Source organism: Paramisgurnus dabryanus, chromosome 4 (assembly GCF_030506205.2).
Source record: "Paramisgurnus dabryanus chromosome 4, PD_genome_1.1, whole genome shotgun sequence".
NCBI lineage: Eukaryota > Metazoa > Chordata > Actinopteri > Cypriniformes > Cobitidae > Paramisgurnus > Paramisgurnus dabryanus.
Window position 1 is genome coordinate 21,596,276 of NC_133340.1, and position 27,926 is coordinate 21,624,201.

Below are 27,926 nucleotides of genomic sequence, written 5' to 3' on the forward strand. Positions count from 1 at the left end.
GAACACCCATGAGGTTTTGGTAGCAGAGCTGAAGCTCTCTGCATATAGGCAAAGTTTTCTTAACTGCATACACCACAAGCTGCATGACAGGAAATAAGAAAATGCAAATGTAGCGAATGTGAATTAGTTTTATCCAAGGTCATTTAGGAATAGTAACATAGTTTAGTAGGATGTCCTCACATGCTTCTTTAAAGGGGACATATTATGAGATTTTTTTAAGATGTAAACTTAATCTTAATCCAGGGTCTGAGCAAAAGTGTGCCGTTTTGGGTGTGTCATTTAAAATGCAAATGAGCGGCTGAAGTGCAAACACTGATCACAATGATGGTGGTTTGTTGCAATTGAAACTCAATTGTGCTGTGAATTATTTTCTCTCTCTCTCTCTTTTTTCTTTGCACTAAATGGCAGTGCTGTGGTTGGATAGTGCAGATAAAGGGGGCGGTATTACCTTATTCTGACATCACAATAGGAGCCAAATTACAATGACCTATTTTTTCACATGTTTGCAGAAAATGTTTTACCAAAACTAAGTTACTGGGTTGATCTTTTTCACATTTTCTAGGTTGATAGAAGCACTGGGGACACAATTATAGCAGTTAAACATGGAAAAGTCAGATTTTCATAATATGTCCCCTTTAAATATTATTAGTCTAGAGAGTATCTGTTTTTTATTTATTGACACATTTATTTGTGGTATATATTCCCTTATGAAAATAATGTTTGGTTTTATTAAAGTTAATAACCATGTTTTTGACATGTTTACCATTATTACTGTAGCAAAAGCCCTGTTAATTTGTGTTTACCATACAAAACATGTTTTATCCTATTTTTATAGTAAAACCATGGTTGGTTTTCATAAGGGATGAAAACTGCATCAATGGTTAAATAAATGAAATAGGCATGCTGTATCTTTAGCACTTTCATCCATAAAAAAATAAGTTTTAAATGTCAACAATACTTATTTCCACATTATTACATTCTTCATTCTCAGTGTATTGTTTAAAAAAATAAAAATAAATGCTATTTAGGGATCATTATAATCTCTTTAATTTTTGTTTGATGCATTATGCATTTTGTATCAACGCCTTTCATATAATGCCAAGAAAAGAAAAGTTACAAAAACGGTCCTTCCACCTCTGCGGAGGTCTGTGCACGCCACTGCATGACTACATGCCATGATGGAATGAACATATGCACATCACATCATTCCTTCATCATATTTAAAGAAAGAAGATAGTTCTTTCATTATAATTCACTGCTCATTCACAGACTGTGACGATGTTTTTCATCTTAGAGCTTCAACAACTACAATCACAAAAACATTTACTGAGTTTATGAAGTAAATTTTTTTCTCTTTTTTTATGAATGTTTACTCAGCTTTACAGATTGATTTATTCTTAAAACAATGTAAAAATCATCTTACCGTTCTATGTCAATGAGCGTCTACAAATAGTATATGAACAAACTCCAAAGGCGTTGTTAACTGATGGACTGTTGGTGGTTTTCACACTCGAATATGCTGCCTAAAATATAAAAAAAAATATCTTCCTCTTTTTGAGAATGTGGGTTGCTCATCTCAACAAGAGGGAATTACAAAGGGAAAAACTAAGATTATAAATCTTTTAACCTCTCGATATTAAAAATCACATAACAACAAACATCCTCAACATCAGTATATAGTTTACAATCAAAGCTTTATATTAGAATTTGTCATAAAATATTGAAGAGCAACTTTGAGATGAAAAGCTTGTTATATGATGGAAGTTAGTATCACTTCCTCATTCAGACTCATATTCTGTGTTGAGTGTCATGCCCTATAGTTCTCATCTCAAACTGAAAGTCGCAAGTTTTACTCTATGCACAGAGAAACCTGTTAAGTGTTTAACAACACAGCATGAGGGTTTGGTGGCCGTTTGGCAGGCCAAGGCCCAAATCAACTTGAACTCAGAAATATGGAAAAACTGTTTAATGGTGTTACTCCCACAATTCATTACAACATAGTTTACAGTCTTTGTAACATGCTTCAGCAATACATTTCTAACATTTATAATCTGTTTAGAAACAATGGATTTACAGTAATTGATTTATTAGAAACAATGAGATTCGAATATGAACTATTTAAGTGCAGTTACAGTATGTTTACATTTGGTCATAGGTGAAGTTTGGGACCAGAGCCAATTTGGATTTTGTCTGAGCTATTACTGAAATAAAAATATTTTATTTGTTTAATCTTAATATTTTAATAGTTAGACTGATTAATTTAAGGCCACCATATTTAAATACCACACTCACTTGCTAATCTCAAATCATTGTAATATGACAAAACTGTGCAACTTTCTTACCATTTACTATCACCAGATCTGTATCTGAAGTGTTGATGTTTCTCTGAAGTAAATACACACAACTAACACATTATAGCAGTCATAATCAAAACAGTGTAATTTGCAAAGTTCTATATCAAGCAAGATACACATGCTCTTAATAAAACATTGTTGCAATTGCTAAAAGAGGAGTCAGTTCAATAAGGGTCAAGGGAAAAATGCGTGACAAAAGGAAACACTAATCACCATAATGGTGACTTCAAATGAACCTATGACAAACATAAACAGAAGATTTATTGGGATAATTTTTGTAGTAAATATCTATTTGATCAGTGGCCACGTCGCAATAATTTTTAAGATGTGAGAAAAATCTTTGGTGTCCCCAGAGTACACATTTGAAGTTTTAGCTCAAAATACCATAAAGATAATTTATTATAGCATGTTAAAATTGACACTTTCTAGGTGTGTGCAAAAATATGCAGTTTTGGGTGTGTCCTTTAAAATGCAAATTAGCTGATAAATGCAAACACTGTTCGCAATGATAGTGGTTTGTTGCAATTGAAACTCAATTGTGCTGTCAATTATTTTTCTCTCTCTGGCAGTGCTGTGGTTGGATAGTGCAGATTAAGGGGCGGTATTATTATAATAAGATCCCCTTGTGATATCACAAAGGGAGCCACATTTCAACTTAAAGGGGACATATTATGAGATTTTTTTAAGATGTAAACTAAGTCTAAATCTAGGCCTGAGCAAAAGTGTGCCGTTTTGGGTGTGTCATTTAAAATGCAAATGAGCGGCTGAAGTGCAAACACTGATCGCAATGATGGTGGTTTGTTGCAATTGAAACTCAATTGTGCTGTGAATTATTTTCTCTCTCTCAATTTCTCTCTGTACTAAATGGCTGTGCTGTGGTTGGATAGTACAGATAAAGGGGGCGGTATTACCTTATTCTGACATCACAATAGGAGCCAAATTGCAATGACCTATTTTTTCACATGCTTGCAGAGAATGGTTTACCAAAACGAAGTTACTGGGTTGATCTTTTTTATAAAAGCAAATGTACTGTTGCCAAAGTTGTCCAAGTCGATATTCTTTCTCAAATATTTTTTTTTATGTCATGTTAGTGGGAGTCTTGGTTTCAGCTATAAAAGCATGCAATATCCGGTTGAAGCTTGCACGCTCCCAGTCATGTCGAAGAGTCTCTCAAGAGTCGTACATTTCAAACTTGTTTGATATTGACAATGTGTGCTTGGGAAGGTTTCAACGTGATTGGTAGAAGCAAAATAAATCACAATAAAACAGTTTTTATTACAACAATTGGCGGCGATAAAACACTAATCAGGAATCGACCCCTTTTTTTGATTACTGAAGGGGGCAAATTGGGCTTAAAATCTTCACATGTGTGGCCAGCTTGAGTATTTGAACTCTTTAGATCCCAATGTGTTACTTCGCAGTGACAGCTATAGGGACAATTTCATTTTAAAGCAACACTATGTAGTTTTTTACCTTTAAATAATGCCTCTAAAATTATTTCAGTGATAGAACAACTTTTAACTGGACAAATTGTACTGTTGCTGCAACCTGAGCAGCCTCCTAGCTGCTACAAGCACACTCTGAAAGTGGCGGTGGAGGGTAGGAAACACAGCCCCGCCCCTCCCCCTGCCTGCAGAAGAGTGTCTGATACCAGGCATTGTTGCACTTTTCAACCCCATGGGGGAGCTGTAAGTCATTTTTACATGGAAACTACATAGTGTTGCTTTAACGTATTGAGACCAAACTTTGTACATGAAGTTGGGTCTCCAATGTGAGGATGCACAACATCAAAAGAAAAAAAAAATTCTAAAATTTTACGTCGCCAAATAGGAAGTAGTTTATATCTCAGGAACACTTTTACTTTTGAAACCAAACTTTTTACATGAAATTGGGACTCCAATGTGAGGATGCACAAACTAAATCGGCGGCACCAGAGCAAGCACACTTTTGCAGTTCCTCTGGAAATGCATTTTCTACTTTTATAAACAATTATTATATCATTAAAATGACCACTGTAAGTATTAGCTAGTTTTTCAAATAAAATGCACTTATTTGTTTTTATTTATTTATATATTGCATGATAGTTACATTAAAGCTTTAAATCTGTTAATATATGTCAGTTAATAGCAATAAAAAATACATTCACAAAATAATCATGTAAGTTTTGATTATATTTACAGTAGTACATACATAATGTTGTGTATACGTGCATTATAAGAAAGTACATTAGATATTATATCCTAATATTGTCAAAGCCTTTCTGTGATGACGTTGCAGGATGTGGCACATGAGCGATTACTGGCAGTAAAGCTCACTAGAGCATATATCCTGTATTTAAGAAGTAGGAACAAAGATAGATATTTAAAACATGTGGCACTGCTACAGTATTACTATGAATGGAGTAAATGCAAAGCTTAACACTTTAGTCTTTTGTTATATGTAAATAGCATGATGAATTTTATACGAAATTTACTTGACCTTTTAATCAAGATATCACGAAATGTATAACACTGAAAGTCATATCAAAATCAAGATGCTTTAGTTTGACAGAAGAATCCTGAGTTTGAAATGTTTCACTTTTATTTTACTGTTGATAGCGAGTCAATGGTCTCAGTCTCAGAGCTTTGATGTTGATTATTTGTAGATCAAGCTGTAGATCACATCCGTCGAGCTGGGAAAAATCAATCAAGAACACTTTAATGTGAAACTTTATACACACTAGTTTAAAACAAACAGGAGCTGTGCTTAAGATTTACTCAGTGTTGTTTTTATACCTGTGTGGATCGGATGTACGATGCCTTTTCAAGTTCGTAATCTGGCGGTCGTTCTGTTCGTTTTCATTCATCCTCTCTTTATTTCTGAAGTGCTGGACACTGGCATACTGAACCCCAGCAGCATCAGCACATTCAGCAGCTTCACTCTGATTGGCTGATAGGCCTACTAGTGAGTAAAGTGCAGCATCATTGGATGAACCTGCTCCTTCTGATCCGCCTAAGCCATTGCCCTGCCGTGTTTGACATTTAAACAATCAAATTATATGAAATAAGCAAGCAAAAATGTGATGTTAGTAAGTCATTATAAATCATGCAAAATAATTAGATTTAAATGAATGGTTTAAATTGTCAGATCTATGATGAAGCCGGAGCAGGAGTAATAAAGTTTAATGTAAACAGTCTGTATTGTAACTAATAGACACATTACATATTTCTCTCAAATCTTTGTTTAGCACAAACACATGTTAGGTGAGTGACATAAGGAATCCATTTCATAATGTATAATTTAAAATTACTGTACCTGATTTTGCCTGCTAACTTCAGATCCACCATCTCTTTGCTTCTTCCTAAAGTAAATAGAATATTTGTAAAGTGCTACAAAAAAATTTCTCGCATTAGTTTAATTCATAAAATCTACAGCAAAATTAATTCATGTAATGTATTAAACATATTCTTTTTTGATGTAGCAATTAATCAGCATTGACCTACCATATAAACAGAATAATGATGATGATGAAGAAAAACAAACCACCACATCCTGCCACAATCCAATAAACGGTGTCCAGACCACCCTGAACCCCTAAAACAAGATGTTAGAGATCATTTAATAGTGTCAGGTATAAAATAGTGTCAGGTATAAAACACAGAGAATGAATGAATAGTAAAGTGAACAGATCACCTGTTACTGTGACTGATATAGCAGCTGATTTTTGAGATCCATATTTATTCTGAGCCTCACAGTAAAACCATCCACTGTGACTGGAGTTAATGTTAGTGATGCTGTACGTCTGTCCAGATCCAACAGATGATGTTTCATTCACCTTAAACCAGCTGTAGGTGTGAACAGGTGGATTTGATTCACTGCTGCAGGTCAGATTCACTGAATCACCCTCCATTATTTCACCAGATCCACTGATGGACACCACAACATTTCTTGGTGCATCTACAAGAGAGAAATATCAATAAAAATAAAAAACAGCACACATATATTTTTTATTTTGTATATACATTGAAATGTACAATATCGCTGATGGACACTGAAGTTTTCTCAGGAGAATCTAGATGTAAAAGTTATTTAGTAGTATAGTGTGATTTACTATTTTAAGTATTAACACAATCATGATTAATAAAATTAATAAATGATTTTACAATTCTGACTAATCTGACGTTGTGAAAACTGTAGTGTATGTTAATGAAGCAGTGAGTACTTACACTCAACATTAAGATAAACATCAGGAGAGGACAGAAGACGTTCAGATCCTCTTTCAGCATCACATCTATAAACTCCTGAATCATCACGACTGACTGACAGCAGGTGAAGTTGATTCAATGTAATTCTTCCTTCAGTGAATCTCTGTGTGTTTCTGTACCAGATGAATGTTGTTTCTTCAGTCAGACTGCAGGTGGTTTTACATGTAAGAGTCACTGAATCTCCCTCTTTCACTCGCTGATTTGTCTCCACCTGCAGGTCTGACAGCACAACAACAACAACAACAACAACAACAACAACAACAACAACAACAACAACAACAACAACAACAACAACAACAAACCCTCTGTTAGTCCATCATCATCATACTGAAATCATCTAAAAAAGATCATGTATGGGTTGTTATCACAGAATATATACCAACAGGGTGATGATGTACTTTATAAGCTCATTTGAAAGAAATGCAAACCTTCTGCAAGTAAAATATGTTTCCTGTAGGCCACGATGCATTTAGATTTAATGTTCAAACAAGATGCATTTGTATGTAAAATCTCATATATGTTATGCATCATAATTTGTAACTGTTAAACGGCACCTATCATGACTGACAGCACCCGGATAAGGCTGTGTCATTACATTCAGGCGGTTAACAAACCTTGAAATGCCGCAACTGACCAATCGGAATCAATCATTCCATAGTGCCATGTAATAATGCATAGTAAAATATATTGATATCACCATAACATCAACTTTATGAATTTACTTAAGACTAGATTTACATAAAATATAATCTCTCATGTTCTCTGTGTGTTGATATGATTGTGTGGTATATTTAATTACCTGTTACATCAAGTTGAGCTCCAGGACTTCCTGTCCATTTACCACCTACTGCGTTTGTTATAAATCTGCAGTAGTAGATGTGTTTATCAGCTTCTGTCACATCTGTCAAAGTGATGCTGTGAGTGTCTTTATATTCACTGTAACACTGAACTCCTCTTTTGTTTTCTGGGTCCAAACACAGGTCAGGTGGTTCTCCATCAGGTATATATGCAGTTTCGCTCCAGAAGACTTTATTCACCACATGGCCAGATGGATATTTTAAAGTACAGTTTATTCTCACTGTTGATCCTCTTAATGCACAAACATACGAAGGGCTGTAATTCACTCCCCAACCCTGCTGACCATCAACATCTGAAACACAAAACAGAAATAAATCATTAAATACGCTACACAAATCTTTAATTTTCAACTGCACTTTTTATGAAAAAAATCAAATATTATAACCTGGGTTTAAACAAAATATAAAATGAAATATTTTCCAAATTTACTGTAAATAAATGAGTACTCACCTCCTACTCTGAGATAAACACCAGGAGATGACAGAATACGTTCAGATCCTCTTACAGCCTCACATCTATAAACTCCTGAATCATCACGACTGACTGACCGCAGGTGAAGTTGATTTACTCTGTATTCTGTGAATATTTGTGTGTTTTTGTACCAGATGAATGTTGTTTCTTCAGTCAGACTGCAGGTGGTTTTACATGTAAGAGTCACTGAATCTCCCTCTTTCACTCTCTGATTTGTCTCCACCTGCAGGTCTGACAGCACAACAACAACAAATTCTCTGTTAGTCTATCATCATAGTGAAATCCACTTATCAATGTCATTACAGAATGAAGTATATCTTAAGTTAATTAATATGAAAAACTAAATGTCCTTTTGTGTGTTAATATTATTGTGTGGTTTATTTCATTACCTGTGATATCAAGCTGAACTCCAGGAACTCCTGTCCATAAATTGTAACAGTTGTATCCACAGTTTGTTGTTAATCCACAGTAGTAGATGTGTTTATCAGCTTCTGTCACTTGTGTCAGTGTGATACCGTGAGTCTGTTGATTGTGACACTGAATCTTTCCTCTGTAATTTGTGTCTAAACACAGGTTTGGTGGTTCTGTTCCAGGTATATAAACTGATTTGGTCCAGAAGGCTGTTGTGACCGGATAACCAAGAAGATATATTGAAGGATATTGTAAAGCACAATGCACTGTTACTGTTGATCCCCTTAATGCACAAACATATGAAGGGCTGTAATTCATTTCCAGAAGATACTGACTCTCAACATCTGAAACAGAGGTGAGGAAACAATTCATTAAAGATAACACACAAAGGTCTAGACAAATCATCTTTTATGTTTTATTATGATCTTTTAACACTCATACAGTTCATTTCATGTCATCAATCAATGAGGTCTTTATAAATAAATGAAAACATGAAGTGTATAAAGTGAGTCTATAAGTGTGAAGAGTGAAGTATGATCTGCACTTACCAGCAGTCATGAGCAGAAACATCAGAGATATTCTGAAACACATCTCCATATCAAACCTCTACAATCATAAAACATACAGATCAACATATACACATCATGACATCATCAAAAACATTCATTTTTTATAATTTTTATTAATGAGGAACATTTCATTTTTTAAGTCTTATCTGTCTAATCTCATTCAAAGCCCTACAGATTGATTTACTCTTAAAACAATGTAAAAATGACCTTACCGTGCTAATGAGCATCTATATCCATAAACAAATAAGAAGTGAACAAACTCTCCAGCCGTTTTCAAGTTACAGACTGGTGGTTTTCACACTTAAATATGCTGCAGCATATAAATATTTTTATCTTCCTCTTCCTGGACATTTGTGCCATCATCTCATGAACATAAGAGGAACTTAAGACAGGCATATAACAAAAAAATGAATCCTTTAATGTTTCCAGATTTAAAAACACAGCAACAAATTTCACCATCAGTAGAATTCCCAAACAATTGAGGACCAACAGTAAAAAGATCAGGACGGCAGTAACATCGGATTAGGATCTAATATGATATTTATAGATGTTAGTGTCACTTCCTTATTTAGACATATATGCTGTGTTAAGAGTTCAACTGGACAGATGTATTTGAAGAGCAAAAAGTGTGTTAGCATGCTAGCAACATCAAAATCAACAAAAGTGTTCTGAACCTGTAACTTTAGTAAATCTTTAACTCATTTTTAAATGAAGAGATGTGTTTGATGGCCAAGACATATCTTAATGTGTTAAATTATAATCTTTTAGTTTAATTTTATGGTTTTCAGGTTTAGTGTTGTGGTACTTTAGTTGAACTGAAGAAATTGAGTCTTACTGCTACTCATTTTACACTCATCTTACATAAGATCTCATCCATTTCACACTTTCCTCACACAAAAGCCTGTTGTCAGCTTCCTTTGGCAGGTGTGATCCACAGCTTAAAGGGGACATATTATGACATTTTTTAAAGATTTAAAAGAAATCTTTGGTGTCCCCAGAGTTCGTATGTGAAGTTTTAGCTCATAATACTTCACAGCTAATTTATTACATCATGTTAAAATTGCTAATTTGTAGGCCTGAGGAAAAGTGTGCCGTTTTGGGGTGTGTCGTTTAAAATGCAAATGAGCAGATGAAATGCAAACACTGATCACAATGATGGTGGTTTGTTGTAATTGAAACTCAATTGTGCTTTCAAGTATTTCTTCTTTCTTTCTCTTTCTCTCTGCACTATGGCAGTGCTGTGGTTGGATATTGCAGATAAAGGGGGCAGTATTATTGTAATTCGCCTTGCTACCTACCTCACAAAACAGGCAAAATCTGAACGACCTAATTTTTCACACGCTTGCAGAAAATGGCTTACCCAAACAAAATTACTGGGTTGATCTTTATCACATTTTCTAAGTTGATAGAAGCACTGGGGACCCAATTATAACACTTACACATGGAAAAAGTCTGATTTTCATGATATGTCCCCTTTAAGGGGTTGAATGTTTTTTTCAGTCTTAAGGGCAATTTATACTCTTGTGTAGTACGTAGATCGTAGCAGCTACGCCATATGCTACGCTTCAGTTTTCATTTATACTACTTTCAGTTTTCTTTATCGACATCTGTTGATGTGTATTTACGCATGTAACCTGAAGAAGCAGTAGAACAGTCAAAGAAGAAGCAGCTTAGCCAGTAAACCCACAAAGGAAGAAAAAGAAACAGCTTGTGTGAATGTTATTTTAGAAGACCAGCAGTGATGGAGGTCAATAGACTCGACTATTGTCCTCAACTTGACCTATCTTTGTTTTTATCATTGTAAGCGGAAATCCGTATGAGGAAATGCGGAAATGAGGAAAATATTTTTTTTACTTGATGAGAGGGGTTTTAGCGCAGTGGTTCCCAAATCCAGTACTCAAATTTTTTTCCATTTTTCAAACCATTGTGGATTGGGGTTAGATTTGTGGTTTTTTTATTTTTAAACTGTTTTCGCGTGAGGATGAAGTTGGTCCTGAGTTAGAATGGCAGTGGTTTATACGTTTATTTGTCAGAAATTTAAACTGTTTTCACTTGATGTTGGGGTTAGAGTTGGGTTTGGATTAGGATGTCATTTTACGTAACAGAAAATTGTTCTAACCTCAATCCCAAGTGACAATGGTAAGAAAATAGGAAAAACAATTGAGTAACCAACAAGTGAAACTGGCACGAAAATGAAAGTCGTGCCACGGACACGTGAAAACGTGGACACACGTAACTTAAACGCTCGAAACATTTCGAGCTGAATTCAAAACCAGTCACATTCCTATCTAACCATCTGCGCTACTCACCTGACCAACGGTGAGCTCGAACTGCTTCACTGCAGAAGCTGCCTTGAAGGCTCCGGTTGAGGACTTTCATTGGTCATTTTTGTGAACCAATCAAATTTCTTTCTGCCCCTGAGCTCATGTTTAAGTAAAACTCCTATCTGAACTGGTTTGGGGAAAAAAATTCACGCCTTCCAGCCTAGCCTGATGAGTGGAATCAGGTGTTTCATATAAGGAGACATCTAAAACATGCTGGGAGAGGGGTCCCGAGGACTGGATTTGGGAACCAATGCTGTAGAGGTGCACGTCAGGCTATGCAAAGCTACACACAGCCTACGGCTTAGCTACAGCATAGAACCTACGCACAACAATAAAATGCACTTAAGGCCCTAGGACAATGACCTCACCAAGATTAGGACAAATTCATACAGGAAAAAGTTTGGTAACACTTTCTAAGAAGCATGTATTTACAATACATAATTACGGTATTCTTAGTGCATTATAATGCAATCTCTATAAGACAAGTTATAATGTTTCATATTTTGATATTGCATAATATCTGGCTACATGTTTGTGGTCCTTTATTAAAAATAATGCTCAAATGCTTTTTTATGATCAAGTGATACAACTTCTATGGTATTATTACTCATAGCATAATCAGTAACATCATGTACTAGATTTCAATTATCCGATACACAACTGTCTTTAATACAATAAATTTGATTGTAAATTTATACAATATTTGATTAACCTGTTAGCAAGACATTTTGACATGAGTTTATATTTAGAACAAAGAATTGCTACTGGTCTCCAGTTCTTTAAGAAGATCTTAAAAATTATTTTCGCTCTGAGTAACAGTTAGCCTAGAAATCTAGACGCACCCTAGCGGCCGCAAAATATATTTGCTGCCAGGGTTTAGTCTAGGCACTCACAATACACTTAACCGGTCCAAAAACCAAAATTTGGTCAGGCCAATCACATCGTGTGTAGCGTCTGTGGGGCGGGCGTAACATGATGACGACAGAGCTGCAACGGTTCCTACTTGAAAACAAAGAATGGCTGCTGCTGCTGGCGAACAGCTATCTTTTGAAGCGGCTTTGGCCGCGACTCTGGAGGACTTAGACTTATGTTTTTCTTTGAGAGAAGAGCAAATAAACCCTACTGAAGTCCTTTTTAAGCAAGAAAGATGTGTTTGGAGTTTTGCCGACTGGTTACGGTAACTACGTCACCTTCTTCGTTGCTCTGATGCATCATAGCGCTATCCTATTGCGTGCAGAGGCATTTTGAGGGACAACCTTATATCCCGCCCCTTGCATTGAGCCGTTTGTGTGAAGAGTTGCCAGACCTTACATCTTGATGTAGGTCTGGCTAACCAGGCTAAGTAACAGTGTTCTCAGCAGAAAATAAGCCGGAATAAAAATCCACTGCACATTTCAATAGGATCTCTTGTACCATGAACACTACTATTTTTCAATTTATGCACTTCTTGTACAATCTTATGCTCCAAGAAAGAAAGATGTGGAACTGTCCATATCTTTTACTGATAAAAATATATATTTTTTAAAGATCTCATTTTAACTTTATCCCTTAAAATAGATCTCGACTTCAGTTTCTTTTTAGTTCAATTTTGTATATTGGCAGAAAGATCTCCCATCGTATTCTTATTAATCACAAGGATTTCTCTCTCAAACCACTCCAACGTTGTTTTAAGCATATTGTTAAATGAGATCTTATATGAACATTATTAATTTCCAACCACCAAAATAATATTTTTAAATCTGCATTTCTCACTTTTCTAGGTTTCCCAAGAATTGCCTAAAAGATTCACAAAAACTTGTATCTTGTAATAATTTAACATAAGCACATCTATTTCTCATAGAAATCAATGTACAGTCAATAGTGAAAGCATTGTTTATTGTTAGTTTATGTTAACTATTAATCAACAACAAGAAATAACAACATAACAGCTGTGTACAGGGCACACTGTGTACAGTTTAGAACCAACATGTTCATAGTTTACTTTATAAGTGTGTTGTTTTCATGAAATTTAATAACTTTAAAAAAAATTTCATCCAAAAATAAGCAAAACAGAGAAGACACTATTGAGGAGAGATGACAAAGAGATCAAGAGAGTTTTTTCCCATATTGGCATTGAGAGAGAGTTTAATGTCTGTTTACTGTAAGTGTGTCATATTCAGAAGATCTGGACTGAAGTTCAAGAGTCGTGTAGACGCCATCAGCAGCCCTGCACTGATCAGACTGTAAAAGAAAGATGAACAATAGACCTTGTGTTCATTTGGATCAAGTGAATTTAAGTGTTGAAATGTTTGAGAGATTTACTCTGATTGTGTTGTAAATGTCATCAGATGTTCTGGACTCAGGATTCAGAGCTGTGTATGTATCATCACTCGAGTCAGCCGTCTATATAGAAAGATTTTCATCATTATTCACAAACACTATTTGATTTATAGTTAACATCAGCACTGAAGGATTCACTATAGATGAAGCAGAATTTAATTCTACTGCAGGTGTAGATGGAGGTTTGTGTTTGCTCACCTGCTTCCGCTTGATGTCTTCTGCTGTACGATCTCTCCTGCACTTCCTATAGAAAACAACAAATAACACAAAATATCATTTAAATATGTGATATAAATATTATAAGATAATGAATATTTACACTAATTGTTCAGTTAAACTATGACACATTGAGTCTTTGTCATAATCAACCCAATCACTGTCTTTCTAATATGTACTGTACTATACTGTATCTCATCAATAAAACTGGCAAAAAAAGAAAGAAAAAAAAACATTTTGAAACTTTATTGAATGTTCTGCTGTAAATTGGTCACATTACAAATATAACCACATACATAAACTGCAAACATGAAGGAAAAACTTTGAGATTTAAGACAAATATATTACTTTTACTCACCTAATAAACAAAATGATGAAGATGATGATAAGGAACAAACCACCACATCCTGCCACAATCCCATAAAGTGTATAAAAAGCAGAACCCTGAGCCCCTAAAACAATTTTTATGAAGATCATTTAACACTAAGAGGGTCAGATAAAAACAAAACACACAGAATGAATGAATATTGAACAGATCACCTGTTACTGTGACTGATACAGCAGCTGATTTTTGAGATCCATATTTATTCTGAGCCTCACAGTAAAACCGTTCACTGTGACTGGAGTTAAAGTTACTGATGCTGTACGTCTGTCCAGATCCAACAGATGATGTTTCATTCACTTTAAACCAGCTGTATTTGTGAACAGGTGGATTTGATTCACTGCTGCAGGTCAGATTCACTGAATCACCCTCCATTATTTCACCAAATCCACTGATGGACACTGAAGTTTTCTCAGGGGGATCTAAATGTAAAAGTATTATTCAGTATTATTTTAATCACATCATGATTTCCCACTTCAACCAACACTTACTAAAATATATGTGTAAACAGAATTCAAAAGTGAATTTTATTTTGATAACTGAGATTGATAAGTGGGCCTCATTTATAAAATGCTGCGTAGAAACATCCTACATTTGATCTTACGATCATTTATCAAAAATGCGTACGAGTGTGTGATTTATAAACTGAACATACGCAAAGAAAATGTGCGTACCCTTTTCTTTCAGATGTGGAATTTATAAATCGCAAATGATCGTAAACTTGTGCGCAGCTGAGCAGTTTCAGACCTCCGCCTTTATACAATGCCTAATTAATGTCATAGACATATAAAAGAGCGCTTGTCAATGTTTAAACTGTGGGATTTTTATGTTGTTTTATTAATCAGTATGTCATGTTATAATTCATATGTGCTATTATGCTTTCTGTGCTGAGTACAAGAAAGTTGTCTGTGTTCGGTTGGGGGAGAAACAGCATATGCTGAGGAATGTACGTCTGGAGATTGTTAAGATAAGAGAGAGGCCTGAGGGAGAAAAGCAAACAGGGAACCATGTTATTAACTAATGCTTTAATATTCACAGGATAAAATATGCAATGTATTTCTTACTTAATCAGTATTAATCATTGAATAATTGATGTAATAAATATAAGATGTTGTCTTTGATAAATGTGTATTAACCAATGAAATGAAGGTTGCATACAGAATAACTTAATGGGGGCATGGCAGCTCAACCTTGAAGAACAGAATCTCCTGTGCTTGTTCTGTGTATGTGTGTGATAGGCAACCCCCACAGGAATGTGGTGATGGAATCTGATAAGGAGAATAGCCATCTGGGGGAGGAGAATTCTGAAGAGAGAACGGCGATAAATACTCATGTTTTTGTTATGAGCTGGGAGTTTGTCAAATCCTGCTGTAGGATTTGGGACACTCCAGCATGCTGTAACTTTTTCATATCTGATCAATAAATATTCAATTTAGATATTTGTGTCTTTCTCCATTGATGAACATGCTTTGGACGCCTTAAAGTCCAACAAAACCCAATTTCGAGCAGCAAGAATGGCTTATATTGCCAAAAACCTGTAGCAATTGGACAAGCAAAAGTGTGTACGTCTGCTCAGACCCTGACATGGCGCTAAGCACTTTTCCACATCAAAGACAGTTGTTATAAATATGGACTTTGCCGTAGATTTTTGTGTATGCACACTTTACGATCAAATCTGTGCGTACGCACGCTTTATAAATAAGGCCCAAGTTCTTTATAAAAACTCATAAAAACATTTTGTAAAGTTGAATCTAATATTAAATGATCAAGCTGAAACCCAAACCAAACATACACAATTATTTTACACATTATTACAGTAGATTTTATGTCATACACTCAGTATACTGATGAAAATTCATGAAATATTTATTCATGTATGTTAATGAATCAGTGTGTACTTACACTCAACACTAAGATAAACATCAGGAGAGGATAGCAGACATTCAGATCCTCTTACAGCATCACATCTATAAACTCCTGAATCATCACGACTGACTGACTGCAGGTGAAGTTGATTCAATGTAATTATTCCTTCAGTGAATCTCTGTGTGTTTCTGTACCAGATGAATGTTGTTTCTTCAGTCAGACTGCAGGTAGTTTCACATGTAAGAGTCACTGAATCTCCAACCATCACTCTCTGATTTGTCTCCACCTGCATGTCTGACAGCAGAGCAACAACAACAACAACAACAACAACAACAACAACAAACTATCTGTTAGTCAATCATCATCACTGAAATCCTTTAAAGAGGTCATGGTATGAAAATGTTAGCATTGCCACTTTAAAGGTGTAAGCAAAAATTAGGTAATTGAAATTTGACCCTCCTTATGATGTCATAAGGAATTCTTATAATAATTCCGCCCCTGAATATGCACTATTCAACCACATCACTGACATTTAGTGCAGAGAGAAAGTGAGAGAAAAAATAATTGACAGCACAATTGAGTTTGAATTGGATCAAACCACCATCATTGTGATCAGTGTTTGAAGTTCATCGGCTCATTTGCATTTAAAAGGACACACCCAAAACGACACACTTTAGCTCACACCTACAAAGTGTTAAGCCCGATTTATATTTGTGCGTAAGTTCTACAATGTAGGGTGATGTCACAAGGTGACGATCTTTTTTTTAAGGGCGGAACCAAAGTTCGGGAAGTTTTGGTTCCGCCCGGAAAGTTTCCCCATCGGGCCATATATGAGGACGGACCTTCTTACTTCCTGGTTGCCAGGACGACGGAATCAGGGCTTGATGAGCCGCAGGTGAGAGAGATTAAGGTAGCGAAATATGGTTGGAGGCTGTTTGAAATAAAAGGGCTCTGCTGAAACACAAGGAGAGTCGTTTTTGGGCACAAGCTCCATTTGCTGCCTAGGGCAGAGAAAATTCACACGCTCCGTCCTTGGAGGAGCCGGAGGGCGCCGTTGATCCACGGAGTGCTTATAGCAAAAGGGAAAGAGTGCGGCAGCCAAGAGAGGCGAAAAGGACGGAGCTGTGGTATTTAAAGGAGCACTGCACCACGAGGACGCTTTGTGGATACTACTGTAAGAGGAAACCCTGTGGGTAGAAGAAAACAATGGAGATTGTGACACGCTTGGAGTAACCAAGGAGGAAGTAAACGAAGCAGTTTGTGAACTATTTACCAAGAGGACCGCTGTGAGTATTGGCTCTGGATTGATTTGAAGCAATAACTACTAACCTGTGTATTATTGAACGCCTCCAGGAAGGCGGCCCTACCCCTGATCTAGCGTGGTGGGTGAGCCGCAGGAATAAGTGGATTGAGCAGCCGTAGCAGCAGAACCAAAAGCTCCGACCGTAGTACCATCGCCCCCATCCGACCTTAGCGAAGTGGAGGACGTCGGGCGTCTCGTGTGTACACTTGTAGTATGGTGGGTGAGGCTATGTCATTTTGGAAAACCTTTCACGTTGAAGTGGTGCTGTGTATTTGCTGTGGGTTGCTGTGCAAGTGCTGTGTGTCTTGTCAGACGTACCCCGCATCATCCTTCTACTGAGGAGGAGACGGAGAGGCTGACGGTTGTGAGTAACACTAATTATTGTATGCTGGGTGCGATCCAAGTATAAAGTGACAGCGTGGGCTTTGGAAGTCGCCCCGCCTGTGTGTCGACAGTTACAGAGTGTGGCGGTGAAGACTTGGAAGCTGGCAGCGCGTGTGTGAGTACAACCTCGAACCTGTATATTGCTATTTTACCTGTGTGTTCTATCTTGTGGCAGAGTGAGAGGCGAAGCAGTTCCGCCGCCCCGTGGCCTCTACAAAGGGGCGCCCCTGTCCAGTATCCGATCGGCCTACGGGCATTGAGGATAGGGCAGCGCTCGGCCCGGCGAGACGGTGTGACAGTTCGCCCCCTGCTGATCAGCGCATCCGCCGAGAGGGTTTTTGCCCCCGGCGACCCCTAGGAAAACCATCGTCGTTTGCCTTTCTGTGCAGGCCGCTGTCGTAAGCCCGCCCCCGTACATGGCGATCACAACGCCGTAGAACGAACTGTGAACAGTCATCCATGCCCCGAGCTGTAAACAGCAGAGAGGTGAGAAGTATCCAAGTTGCACTAACTGTGTTATTGTGTCCAAACTGCCTGTAAAGGAAGAGAGAACGAGAGTGAACGTCAGTAGAACGAACTGTGAACAGACATCCATGCCCCGAGCTGTAAACAGCAGAGAGGTGAGAAATATCCAAGTTGCACTAACTGTGTTATTGTGTCCAAGCTGCCTGTAAAGGAAGAGAGAACGAGAGTGAACGTCAGTAGAACGAACTGTGAACAGTCATCCATGCCCCGAGCTGTAAACAGCAGAGAGGTGAGAAGTATCCAAGTTGCACTAACTGTGTTATTGTGTCCAAGCTGCCTGCAAAGGAAGGGAGAACGAGAGTGAACGTCAGGAGAATGAACTGTGTAAAGACTCAGTTGGTGATGAAGGAGGAGAGCCTGGAGTGGCCGTTATTTTAAGTTCCCCCTTTTTCCCTCCCCTATTTATCATTTTTAATTAAATTAAATAAAGTACATTTTAATTTATGCTACCTTGTGTGTCTGGTCATTGGGGTGGCTTTGGGAATCTCCTCGAGGTGGAGAAAGGGGCGTGACCTTATTTACATCTGGGTCCACCCCTACCTGTGACAGATTTGGCGTAGTCGGCAGTCCACCTCGGGTCGAGACCAAGGTCCCCCAATGGCCCACCACGTTTTTAAAAAAAAAAAAGCTCCCATCAACCCTTTACCGGTCCCCAAACAACGCGTTCTCGGGACGAGAACGGATTGGCGGGGGGGGATGTCACAAGGTGACGATCTTTTTTTTAAGGGCGGAACCAAAGTTCGGGAAGTTTTGGTTCCGCCCGGAAAGTTTCCCCATCGGGCCATATATGAGGACGGACCTTCTTACTTCCTGGTTGCCAGGACGACGGAATCAGGGCTTGATGAGCCGCAGGTGAGAGAGATTAAGGTAGCGAAATATGGTTGGAGGCTGTTTGAAATAAAAGGGCTCTGCTGAAACACAAGGAGAGTCGTTTTTGGGCACAAGCTCCATTTGCTGCCTAGGGCAGAGAAAATTCACACGCTCCGTCCTTGGAGGAGCCGGAGGGCGCCGTTGATCCACGGAGTGCTTATAGCAAGAGGAAAGAGTGCGGCAGCCAAGAGAGGCGAAAAGGACGGAGCTGTGGTATTTAAAGGAGCACTGCACCACGAGGACGCTTTGTGGATACTACTGTAAGAGGAAACCCTGTGGGTAGAAGAAAACAATGGAGATTGTGACACGCTTGGAGTAACCAAGGAGGAAGTAAACGAAGCAGTTTGTGAACTATTTACCAAGAGGACCGCTGTGAGTATTGGCTCTGGATTGATTTGAAGCAATAACTACTAACCTGTGTATTATTGAACGCCTCCAGGAAGGCGGCCCTACCCCTGATCTAGCGTGGTGGGTGAGCCGCAGGAATAAGTGGATTGAGCAGCCGTAGCAGCAGAACCAAAAGCTCCGACCGTAGTACCATCGCCCCCATCCGACCTTAGCGAAGTGGAGGACGTCGGGCGTCTCGTGTGTACACTTGTAGTATGGTGGGTGAGGCTATGTCATTTTGGAAAACCTTTCACGTTGAAGTGGTGCTGTGTATTTGCTGTGGGTTGCTGTGCAAGTGCTGTGTGTCTTGTCAGACGTACCCCGCATCATCCTTCTACTGAGGAGGAGACGGAGAGGCTGACGGTTGTGAGTAACACTAATTATTGTATGCTGGGTGCGATCCAAGTATAAAGTGACGGCGTGGGCTTTGGAAGTCGCCCCGCCTGTGTGTCGACAGTTACAGAGTGTGGCGGTGAAGACTTGGAAGCTGGCAGCGCGTGTGTGAGTACAACCTCGAACCTGTATATTGCTATTTTACCTGTGTGTTCTATCTTGTGGCAGAGTGAGAGGCGAAGCAGTTCCGCCGCCCCGTGGCCTCTACAAAGGGGCGCCCCTGTCCAGTATCCGATCGGCCTACGGGCATTGAGGATAGGGCAGCGCTCGGCCCGGCGAGACGGTGTGACAGTTCGCCCCCTGCTGATCAGCGCATCCGCCGAGAGGGTTTTTGCCCCCGGCGACCCCTAGGAAAACCATCGTCGTTTGCCTTTCTGTGCAGGCCGCTGTCGTAAGCCCGCCCCCGTACATGGCGATCACAACGCCGTAGAACGAACTGTGAACAGTCATCCATGCCCCGAGCTGTAAACAGCAGAGAGGTGAGAAGTATCCAAGTTGCACTAACTGTGTTATTGTGTCCAAACTGCCTGTAAAGGAAGAGAGAACGAGAGTGAACGTCAGTAGAACGAACTGTGAACAGACATCCATGCCCCGAGCTGTAAACAGCAGAGAGGTGAGAAATATCCAAGTTGCACTAACTGTGTTATTGTGTCCAAGCTGCCTGTAAAGGAAGAGAGAACGAGAGTGAACGTCAGTAGAACGAACTGTGAACAGTCATCCATGCCCCGAGCTGTAAACAGCAGAGAGGTGAGAAGTATCCAAGTTGCACTAACTGTGTTATTGTGTCCAAGCTGCCTGCAAAGGAAGGGAGAACGAGAGTGAACGTCAGGAGAATGAACTGTGTAAAGACTCAGTTGGTGATGAAGGAGGAGAGCCTGGAGTGGCCGTTATTTTAAGTTCCCCCTTTTTCCCTCCCCTATTTATCATTTTTAATTAAATTAAATAAAGTACATTTTAATTTATGCTACCTTGTGTGTCTGGTCATTGGGGTGGCTTTGGGAATCTCCTCGAGGTGGAGAAAGGGGCGTGACCTTATTTACATCTGGGTCCACCCCTACCTGTGACATAAACATAGCCTGTGCGTAGCTCTGCGTAGCCTGACGTGCACCTCGGAAAATTTTTAACAGCGCGTCAGATCTACGCGGACCGCAAGCGCTTTTATTGGTCCACCAGAACCCCTCCCGTCAGGTAAAAAAACTGCGTCATAGGTATTTCCGTTTACGACGGTGAAAACAAAGATGAGCCAAGTTGAGGAGTGATTTAACTCAAACTGCAACATAAGTGGCTTTTATTTACTTCCATCATTGCTGGTCTTCTCAAAACATACACAACAAGTTGCTGTTTCTTCTTCGTTTGTGGGTAAACTTGCCAAGCTTCTTCTTCATTGACAGTCGCACTGCTACTGTGGTTACATGCGTGGCTACTGCCTACCAGCAGTCTGCGTGTTACTGGTTTAAGCCCTCAAGGCAGCTTCTGCATTGAAGCAGTTCGAGCTCACCGTTGGTCAGATGAGTAGCGCAGATATGGTAAGATAGGAATGAGACGGTTTCTGAATTCAGCTCGAAACGTTTCGAGTATTTAAGTGACACGTTTTCATGTGTCCATGGCACGACTTTCTTTTTTGTGCCAGTTTCACGTATTGTTTATTAATTTTTTTTCCTTTTTTCAAACCATTGTCGATTGGGGTTAGATTTGTGGTTTACATCACATTTTCAAACTGTTTTCGCGTGAGGATAAAGTTGGGTTTGGGATAAAATGGCATTGTTTATACGTTTATTTGTCAGAAATTCAAATTGTTCTTGCTTGGGGTTAGAGTGAGGATGTCATTTTATGTAACAGAAAGTTGTTCTAACCCCAATCCCAATCGACAACGGTAAGAAAATAGGAAAAACAACTGAATAACCAATATGTGAAACTGGCAAGAAAAAGAAAGTCGTGCCACGGACAGGTGAAAACGTGTCACTTAAATGCTCGAAACGTTTCAAGCTGAATTCAAAAACCGTCTCATTCCTATCTTACCATATCTGCGCTACTCATCTGACCAACGGTGAGCTCGAACTGCTTCACTGCAGAAGCTGCCTTGAAGGCTCCGCTGAGGGCTTAAACCAGAAACGAGCATTTTGATTGGTCGTTTTTGTGAACCAATCATAGTCTTTCTGCCCTCAGAACATGTTTGAGTAAGGAAAACTCCGACGTGCTGAATGCAGCCGTAGATGCTGGAATGTCGTTAAGAAATAAAGGAAGAAGAAGAAGAAACACCTAATTACACTCATCAGGCTCCTACCAGACAGAGAAAAGTTCTAAGAATGTTCCCAAAAACATTTTGCTAACATGAAAAGTTTCCAGTTTTTAATGTTTTAAGAATGTTTCTTGGTTGCTTGAATTTTCAAAAGTTATGACAATTTCATGTTTTAATGTTCGCAAATTGTATAAAACAACAACTGTTTTCTATATTTACTTTTTTGCTTATTATGTAAATGATAGAGAAACATTGCATTTTATTATTTTGAAACTGTTATAAAACTTTATTTCGGAATGTTTAGTAAAAAATATTGCTGTGAAAACCACAATTCACTTATTAAGTTTAGATGTTGATGTTTTGTTTCATTTAAAGTCAACATTATGGCGATCAGTGTTTAGCTAAGTTGGACTCTTGATCCGTGACATTTCATTTACTATTTTTTTCTGGTTGCATTAACTTTGTGTGTATAAAACACATGTTTTATTAATGTAAACTTAGTGCAATTCTATGGTGGTTGGTACATAATGATAAAGATCACAATCTAATTAATTACAGTTTTTTTCGATTGCTAAACGACAGTGGGCACAACTGGAGCTACATGTGCAAAACTCTAACTACAGTCTGCACTACCAAAAGTCACCTGAGCACAACTCTTAACATATGGCTCAAAACAGCTCCGTGCAGCCAAACACTAAACACAACCCTCACTGAGATAACACACACTGTCACTCACAACACACTGAGAGGAAAAACACTAACATCAAACACCAATACACAAAATACTAACTTTATATCTTTACAGTTTTAACAATTTCAGTGATGTCACACCAAGTAATGTTTTCTTTAAAGAATGATTTATTTATTGATTTATCACAATATTTTTTTAGAACATCATAATTTTTTAGGGTAAATGAAAATTAGCAGTTTGCTTCAGTTGTCTGTAGTAATTTACGGAATTACAGTAATGAGAAAAAAGGTAGAAACTTAAAGTACATGAAAGGTAATATTATATATAAATGAAATATATATATGAAATTGGAATTTATATTTATATGAAATTGCAATCAGCAGTGTTTGAAAGGCACAAGGCTGAAATCAATTGTGTTTTGAATGTGTGATTCACAGTTTTGACAGCAGTGTGTTAGCATTTGAACAAAGTGCTGTAAATCCACAGTGTTGTGCAGGTTGTGGTTAAAGTCATGGAATAAGTGTGTAAAGTTTTGAAAACTGTGTTCAAGCAATGAAAAACGAACTAGAGTTTGGTCCACATGAACTGCTGCTGTGCAGACTGTAGTTAGAGTTTTGCACATGTGACTCCAGTTGTGCCCACTGGCGTTTAGCAATCGAAAAAAACTGTAATTTACTAACATATAAAAGTTTTCTTCCATGTTAAAATGGGATCAACACAATGGGAGCAGTTTTTCATTAAGATTTTTAGAAACTATGGACAAAAATTTACTGCTGTTTTTTGGGACACACAAACATCAAGAATCAGAGTATGAATCTCACGGCAAGCTAAGCTGCTCTCGAATAACAATACACTAAACAAGCTACACAATCAGAACTCGATACGTATTTCTGAAGGAGGGACTTCATAGAACAAGGAAGACATCAGCCCGTTTTGAGGACAGTAAAAACAGCGGTATAGAAATAAGTAAATTGTGTGAAAAATAATGCCCCTTTTACACGTGAAACATGAACACATGTTATATTGCACACTGTAAACACAATCAAACAGGGCCAGCGCTAAGGGGACAACATTTCGCCGGTGAGCAAACCTGCATGGGGCCCTTAGGCTAGCCCTAAATGGGCCCATAAAGGGATATTGGAGGCTTGCTTGAAGGGTCTGTTCTTTCATTTGATATATTGTATGTGTATATAATTAAAGAGAAACATTTTCTGGAAAGCATTTCACTTTTGTGAAAATCATAAAATTGCTGCCATTGGCTGGCAACTTAGAAATTTTCTCTTTTCCCGCCAATTTTTTTTTAAAAAAGTATTACACTGCATCTATCAGGACTGACAGCACTTGGATGAGGCTCTTTAATTACATTCAGGTGGTTGTTATATGGGAATAACAAACCTTTAAATGTCACCACTGACCAATCAGAATCAAGCATTCCAAGGTGCCATGCAAAAATGCATAAAGTAAAATATATTGATATATGATGATAACATCGACTTTATAAATTTACTTAATTAAAACTAACGTTTCTTAATATAATCTCTCATGTCCTCTGTGTGTTAATATGATTGTGTGGTTTATTTCATTACCTGTGACATCAAGATGAACTCCAGGAACTCCTGTCCATTTAACACCTTTGCTTGTTGTAAATCTGCAGCAGTAGTAGTGTTTATCAGCTTCTGTCACATCTGTCAAAGTGATGCTGTGAATGTCTTTATATTCACTGTGACACTGAACTCTTTGTCTGTTTTCTGGGTCCAAACACAGGTCGGGTGGTTCTGCATGGTGTATATATGCAGTTTTGGTCCAGAAAACTTTATTGATCACATGGTCAGATGGATATTTTAAGGTGCATGTTATTCTCACTGTTGATCCTCTTAATACACAAATATATGAAGTGCTGTAATTCACTTCCCAAACCTGCTGACCATCAACATCTGAAACACAAAGATGATTTAAAGGGGACATATTATGAGATTTTTTTAAAGATGAAAACTAAGTCTAAAATAGGTCTGAGCAAAAGTGTGCCGTTTTGGGTGTGTCATTTAAAATGCAAATGAGCGGATGAAGTGCAACCACTGATCACAATGATGGTGGTTTGTTGCAATTGAAACTCAATTGTGCTGTGAAATATTTTATCTCTCTCTTTCTCTCCATACTAAATGGTTGTGCTGTGGTTGGATAGTGCAGATAAAGGGGGCGGTATTACCTTATTCTGACATCACAATAAGGGCCAAATTACAATGACCTATTTTTCACATGCTTGCAGAAAATGGTTTACCAAAACTAAGTTATTGGGTTGATCTTTTTAATATTTTCTAGGTTGATAGAAGCACTGGGGACACAATTATAGCACTTAAACATGGAAAAAGTCAGATTTTCATAATATGTCCCCTTTAAGTAATTAAATACTATGGGTGACCCCGAATAGTCGAAGATTCGATGCATCGATAGGAGAAGCCTGATTCGACTACCAATCTCACAGTCGAATCGTTGCAGATGTGTTATGAAATGAGGATCCTTCAATTTTGGCCATATGGGTGCACACATTATCTGATTTCACATAGAACAGCTTCTTCCCAATATATTAATATACAGCATATTATTATAATCCTGCAAATAATATGTGAAGTAGCAGCTTTCGATAAATATTTTTAAAATGCGTTAATAAATCCAACAATCCCTGTGACAGGGCTACACGTCCAAAAAGAGGTTCCTATGTTTATAAACCATTGCCTCTTTGTTTCTACATTTAAAAGACAAAGCTTGCAATTCTGGCTATACTTTCGTTCTTTAAATAATTTCTTCATTTTATTTTATTTATAAATCACTCTGGGTTATCTGATTTATCTATTTGGCTTGTGTTTTGTTTCCGTGCACCTGAGGCATTTTGCACATTTGTTCTGCACTTTGTTACTTTTGACCTTATTTAATTAAAAAAATTGTATTTATTATAAACGTAAATTCAGATCTAATTTAAGTCTGTACATTTTGGATTGCTTTTCGTTGTATCGATGTTGCGCTATTGCGTGCTGGCCATGCTTGCGCATGCAATTTAGGCGAACGTGCTAGGTGATCTGCGTCTCATATTTAGGAGTTCATCAAACTCAACATTAAAAAACGGATGTTTTTCGACGGGTATAAGTTTTTTAAACATACACTCTAAAAAAAATGTGTAAAAAACGAACAAAATACTTTGTAAATATGAAGGAATTTTCCGTATTTATGTTTTACAGGCGTTTTATCTGTTTTTTTTTAATAACATGTTGCATTATAGTTGCAACAACTCCTGCTGCAATCTTTCACTTAACCTCTCTATCACCATCTCTGTTTGAAACCTAAAATTACAACTTGCTTGCAGAGTTATTTTCTAACATGGATGATGTTTAACTTCTAAACAACAAACACAAAGGGGTGGTTTCCCGGACAGGGATTAGCTTAAACCAAGACTAGGTGTTGGTTTAATTAGGGAATAAAACTAGTTTTAACAAACATGCCTTACTAAAAACATTGCTTGCTTGCATTTTGAGGAAAAACAAAGGGCACTGTTTTATTTTAAGATATGTCAGTGCAAGTGGTTTTTAGTTTGGACAGATCTTACATTTATTTTAGTCTAGGACTAGTCTAATTTCTGTCCGGGAAACTGCCAAAAAGTGTTCAACTATTCCAGCATCCACACATGTGATTTAGTAGACAAATCTTCTTTCTGACGTGATGTGGAAGTCAAATGGATATTTACCACAACATTTATCACATTAAATCTACAGTTTGTTTTAGATTAATTTGAAGTCACCACTATGGTGATTAGTGTTTCCTTTAGTTAGGCTTTTGTCCCTTGACCTTCCAGAACTGACTCTGCTCTTTTAGCATTGCAACAGTGTTTTTGCTTGTAGTATTTGCAACTTGTTTGTTGTTTGTTGTTTGTTGCTTGTTGCTTGAGGAAGGGGAAGTGTCTATGATGTCAACTAAGCTTGGTTATTTTTATGTTTTTCTGCCTAACATTTAAACATGAAATAATAAAATAAGAATAAATAACTGATATGTATAAGATTGACACTCTATGTTGATCTAAAAACACGCTGTACTGAATAAGATTTCTGCAAATGTTTCAGCTGTGTTTTTTCCTTCAGAGAGACATCAACTCTTTGGATATAAATCTCAACAATGATGAGAGTAAATGTTAAGAAAGAATTTTCCACAATCCTGGTACCCAGCATGCATTGCGGCATGAAGCTTTGTTGTTGATTGTCACCATTGTTGCATTTCATAGGTCGGATTAAAGTGTCCCTAAAGGCTATGGACAATGTTCTGTAAATCTACGGACAGTGTTCTATAAATCTACAGAATGTTCAGTTTTTGAATAAACAGAAATGTCTGTAAACATAACGGAAAAACTACTGGTAATTTTCTGCCAGAACATTATCCGTTTTTTTACAGATTACTTTTTTAGAGTGTGGGGTCTTTAGTTTTTCAGTTTACAATTCCGCCATCTAAATAGGGAATCAGCATGGCGCCAGTGCAACTGGCTTTTAAAGGGGATGAGAGCTGAGATTCTCATTGGTTTATTGCGAGTTACACCCAAAACACACGCATTACTCATTTTGAGAAAAGGAACAACCCTTTTAGACTGCACTAGGCGCACAAACCATTTTTCCTGACGTTAAATTAACAAAAGTGGATTCAGACACGCAAGTTTAGACTGTGCGCTGTGTCATGTTATATAACACAAGGTGTGAATTTAATCAGACAGAAAGTGTATAAAGTGATTCTATAAGTGTGATCTGCACTTACCAGCAGTAATGAGCAGAAACATCAGAGATATTCTGAAACACATCTCCATATCAAACCTCTACAATCATAAAACATACAGATCAACATATACACATCATGACATCATCACAAACATTTATTTCTTCATCATTTGATTTAATGAGAGAAGATTATAGTTATATATATATTTATAGTTATATATAGATTATAGTTAAAGAAAACATTTACTGAGATTATGACATTAAAATTTTTTCTTGTTTTATAAATGTTTAGCTTTACAGATTGATTTATTCTTAAAACAATGTTAAAATCATCTCACCGCGTTGTAATTGTCTAGCATGTGTCAATGCACA

At 37.7% G+C, this 27,926-nt stretch overlaps 2 protein-coding genes across 9 annotated transcripts in view; both read right to left on the reverse strand.

The window, feature by feature from the left end:
• The window catches only part of LOC135760384 (B-cell receptor CD22-like), a 59,610-nt gene that overhangs the window by 12,182 nt on the left and 19,502 nt on the right, over window positions 1–27,926 (reverse strand). The window contains exons 1-5 of one of the 8 annotated variants that reach the window (XM_065274356.2): window positions 9,120–9,269; window positions 8,887–8,944; window positions 8,317–8,682; window positions 7,907–8,158; window positions 7,398–7,748 (exon numbers count right to left, since the gene is read on the reverse strand). The exons of 3 other annotated variants lie outside the window; for them this stretch is intronic. In XM_065274356.2, the coding sequence (XP_065130428.1) occupies window positions 7,398–7,748; window positions 7,907–8,158; window positions 8,317–8,682; window positions 8,887–8,944; window positions 9,120–9,134 (1,042 nt within the window). In that variant the 5' untranslated portion in view covers window positions 9,135–9,269. Of the gene's footprint in view, window positions 1–7,397; window positions 7,749–7,906; window positions 8,159–8,316; window positions 8,683–8,886; window positions 8,945–9,119; window positions 9,271–13,099; window positions 13,452–13,532; window positions 13,614–27,926 lie in introns of those variants that run through there. 4 more of the 8 variants (XM_073814300.1, XM_073814305.1, XM_073814304.1 and 1 more) reach the window with 4 other exon arrangements.
• LOC135760386 (B-cell receptor CD22-like) lies at window positions 13,745–27,913 on the reverse strand. Its single transcript, XM_073814442.1, has 6 exons — window positions 27,893–27,913; window positions 27,595–27,652; window positions 24,393–24,740; window positions 16,051–16,308; window positions 14,307–14,570; window positions 13,745–13,794 (listed from the first exon to the last, which is right to left on the reverse strand). The coding sequence occupies exons 1-6, from the start codon at window positions 27,911–27,913 to the stop codon at window positions 13,745–13,747; spliced, it is 999 nt and encodes a 332-aa protein (XP_073670543.1).

Bases quoted from the DNA above. Each gene is read 5' to 3' on its own strand.
- LOC135760386 (XM_073814442.1), bottom strand. From the start codon at position 27,913: ATGCTAGACAATTACAACGCG. The intron at 24,741-27,594 runs GTAAGTGCAGAT...TTTGTGTTTCAG, and splicing joins GTTTCTGCTCATTACTGCTG to ATGTTGATGGTCAGCAGGTT. The intron at 14,571-16,050 runs GTAAGTACACAC...TTTTACATTTAG, and splicing joins TGTTTATCTTAGTGTTGAGT to ATCCCCCTGAGAAAACTTCA.